The sequence below is a fragment of the Hemitrygon akajei genome, chromosome 9 (genome assembly GCF_048418815.1).
Source record: "Hemitrygon akajei chromosome 9, sHemAka1.3, whole genome shotgun sequence".
Lineage (NCBI taxonomy): Eukaryota > Metazoa > Chordata > Chondrichthyes > Myliobatiformes > Dasyatidae > Hemitrygon > Hemitrygon akajei.
The window spans coordinates 46,656,272-46,660,007 of NC_133132.1; the positions used below are offsets into that span (position 1 = coordinate 46,656,272).

At 46.5% G+C, this 3,736-nt stretch overlaps 1 protein-coding gene across 1 annotated transcript; it reads left to right on the forward strand.

Moving 5' to 3' along the window:
• Positions 1-624: 624 nt before the first annotated feature.
• On the forward strand, positions 625-3,535 carry gpr6 (G protein-coupled receptor 6). The gene is made up of 2 exons (XM_073055418.1): positions 625-939; positions 1,609-3,535. The coding sequence occupies exon 2, from the start codon at positions 1,630-1,632 to the stop codon at positions 2,611-2,613; it is 984 nt and encodes a 327-aa protein (XP_072911519.1). The 5' UTR covers positions 625-939; positions 1,609-1,629; the 3' UTR covers positions 2,614-3,535.
• The last annotated feature ends 201 nt before the right edge of the window (positions 3,536-3,736 follow it).

Sequence of the window (3,736 nt, forward strand, 5' to 3'; positions counted from 1 at the left end):
TTAATCACCCAGACTCGGCGTTTTTCGCTACCATTTCTCACTGTCTGGGTTGACCTGAATTAACTCTTCTCTCAGTGATTACTGGGCCACGTCAACATTTTGGTTCATTTTCGCGTCGCAGATCAGCACGGGTGTGTGGCTCGTTTATGTCTGAGAAAGACAACGCGCGACCTGCAGATCCGCGTAATTTCTTTGAGTTAACGGACAAGGGCAAATTGCGTTTGTGAAATTAAACCCGTATCACCCAGGTCTTAACACACACAGTGACTTCGCAGCCTGAGTCTGGATTGTGTTACAATTTACATCGCAACGTTTGAGATCAAGTAAAGATATTCTATCAGATGGTGTTGCAAATACAGGGAGATGGCCTTTAAATTCCCACAGCCATGGGGTATCTGACTATGTATAATTAAGGGAGTAACGAAATTGAGTTTAAATCTCCTCTGAATTGAAATGTATTTTATTACCTGTAGAATAATTGATGAGAGATAACAGCGGACGATGATAGGAGGCATGGTGGCTGTACCGCCTCCTCGCCAACGTGACCGCTTGGTGCTCGCTGTGTTGTTTGGTGGCCCCGTTGAAAAGGCTTTGATATTGGTAGTAGGAGCCCCGTGACTGCCGAGCAGGACTGACGTCAAGGCAGGAGCGAAGCTGCCATCAGTTACAACCTCAGCAGCCTGTCCTCTCTCCTTCTCTCTCTCCCTGTCTCTCTCTCCCTCTCTCTCTCTCTCTCACTCTCTCTCTCACGCACACAAACACACACACACACACACACACACTCACTCAGTCTCAGAAACTCGTGGCCTCCGCTGCATGTTTCGCCAGCGAGCTCAACTCTCCGCCTCCTTCATCAGGGTCCAGGGAAGCGACAGACTCATCCAAACAGGAAGGGAGGAATCTATACGGATGCCCCGGCCCATTATCCAGCTGTGACGGGTAAGTGGAAAAGTACAGGGCTGCTCTGATCCCCAACCGGGAGACATGAACATGAGAATACTAATTATCATTGCAGTAATCAGTTCCCTGCGAGAGCAGTGTATACGCGAAGTGGAGACATTAGAAGTAAGCAGTTTTAATAGGACTGCGGTCTCGGCAGGTGAAACCATAAACAATTGGGAGAAAATCTGCAGTTGCTGAAAATCTTTTTTTTCCAGTCCTGATGAAGGGTTTCGGCCCGAAACGTCGACTGTTTACTGTTTTCCGTAGCCTGGCCTACCGAGTTCCTCCAGCATTGTGTGTGTGTGTGTGTGTGTGTGTTGCCATGAACAATTGTGTGTTTCAGCACCATAGACAGCGCAGTCTCCTCCAGTTTATCATTCTTTCTCTCTGTTTTCCAATTGTTTAAGAGCAACATTTACAATCCGAAAGGTTTTATTCCACTATTAAAATTGCTTTTTAAAACAGTCGTTTCTAGTTGTTTTTATTTGTGTCTTTTGTTTTACGGAACCGTTCAATCCTCTTGTTCGGACATTAATCGGATATATCCTGCTCACAAACCGCTCTCACTTCCCTGTCAACGCCCCGCCCCCACCCACTGCTCAAGATTTGATTACATTTTGTTCAAGTCTGTTGCTTATCTGTCTGATCTCTCTTCTCCCATTTCAGGAATATAGGAACGGTGGAGCGATGGGTGAAATCGCATCTGTGAATGAAACCGTCAATCTCTCCAGCTGGCTGGGTGCCCTGGACAACAACTCTTCCCTAGATCTGCAGTCACAGATACCGAGGCAGTCGGTGGACCCTTGGGATGTGATGTTGTGTATTTCGGGGACCGTCATCGCCTGTGAAAACGCACTGGTGGTAGCCATCATATTCCACAGACCGGCTTTACGAACGCCCATGTTTTTACTGATCGGGAGCTTAGCAACGGCGGACCTCTTCGCAGGTCTTGGATTGGTTCTGAATTTCTTTTTTCATTATTTGATTCGCTCAGAGACAATCAACCTGATCACCGTGGGGTTCTTGGTTGGCTCCTTCTCTGCCTCTGTGAACAGTCTGCTTGCCATAACCATCGATCGCTACCTTTCGCTGTATAACGCGTTAACCTACTACTCAGAAAGAACCATAGCTTACATTCACACCATGCTGGTGGTGGCCTGGGGAGTTTCTATCTGCCTGGGCTTGCTTCCGATTCTGGGATGGAACTGTTTGAGCGACGTGTCCACCTGTAGCATCGTGAAACCCTTGACCAAGATCAACTTAACGGTCTTAGCCATTTTTTTCCTTTTGAACTTTGTTATCATGTTGCACCTTTACATCAAAATGTGCAAATTAGTCTGTCGTCACGCCCACCAAATTGCACTTCAACAACACTTCTTTGGGACGTCTTACTCGATGACCACAAAGAAAAGTGTCTCCACGCTCGCCATTATTGTAGGGACCTTTGGGACAAGCTGGCTCCCTTTTGCCATTTACTGCCTGGTTGGGGATCAGAGTTACCCGGTAGTGTACACCTACGCCACCCTCCTCCCTGCCACCTACAATTCCATGATCAACCCCATCATTTACGCATTCAAAAATCAGGAGATCCAAAAAGCCACGTGGCTTTTGTTCTGTGGCTGTTTCCAGTCCGACTCTTCCTTCCATGCCAGGTCCCCGAGCGATGTTTAGGCCATTGACCCCCCGAAATCAGTCCCCTTCTCTCTCCTGATATTATTGGGATAATCGCCTTGGAATGAGGTCTGTTGCTTCACTCCCGATAATTCCCGGGAAGATGTTGTGAATAGTTCTTCCTACTGGGTGTAAAGGACCAACAGTTCAGTTCAGAGTTGATTAGAGTTGAAGGTCCAGTTGGTCTACTGGCTATGGGACATAACAGGTCTGTCCAACTTTGATATTTTGTTTGTTTTCAGTTAACCAGGGACCATCGTCCTCTTTGATTTCAGCCCAAACTTAACTTGCTGGGAGGCGCATACTGGGTGCCAGATCACCATCTCGGCACCCATTGTATCCCTCCCCGTGTCTTGAAACTTAGGTTTCACAACTTTTCAAGGCGACCGGAAGGTGCTTCAAAGATCAAAAATAACCCATTTAAAGAGGGTATCGCACGACAGTTTACCACATTGCGTTAGAAAACTAAATCGAGCTTTTAGCGGGCGATTTATTGCATCTCGCCCGGTGGATGCCAACTCGGCGCTGAATTTTGAGCCCAGAGAGATTAGGGAATTCCTCAGTGGAGAAAAATCTTGCCTTCTCAGTCCAGTGCCAAGTAAGGATGGACAATAAATGCCGGCATTGCCAGCGATGTCCATGCCCACATCCCGGGATGGAGTCAGCAACGTCTAAAGGTGGATTGTCTCAGGCCCCTGATCTCAACAGAGGGAATAAAACTCCACGGAACCTCTTCAAAACGAAGACTTAGAGACCTCAAACACGGCTGTCTATTGAACAACTGAAAAAGTATTGAAATGACCAAGCACTTTATATGTAATTTTCCAGACTGCTCCGCCTTTGTGGATGAACTGTACAGAAAATATTGATTGCAGCCTGCAACACATTCTATTTTGTGTATTAACTGTATTAATGTCGTCAATCCGGGTGCATATTTTGTTTTCTGTGAAAATAAAGCGTTTTTTTTTGCACACGAACTGTACACAGATATTCGGTGGCTGTCGGTTCATTGTGTTTCGGTTATTTTGGGGAGATGCAAAGACGTTAAAACAGTGTAGTCCAGGGAAACAGTTTGTTACGGGTCAGTAGGAGACTATGCTGATTACATCCTCCAAAAAAAATA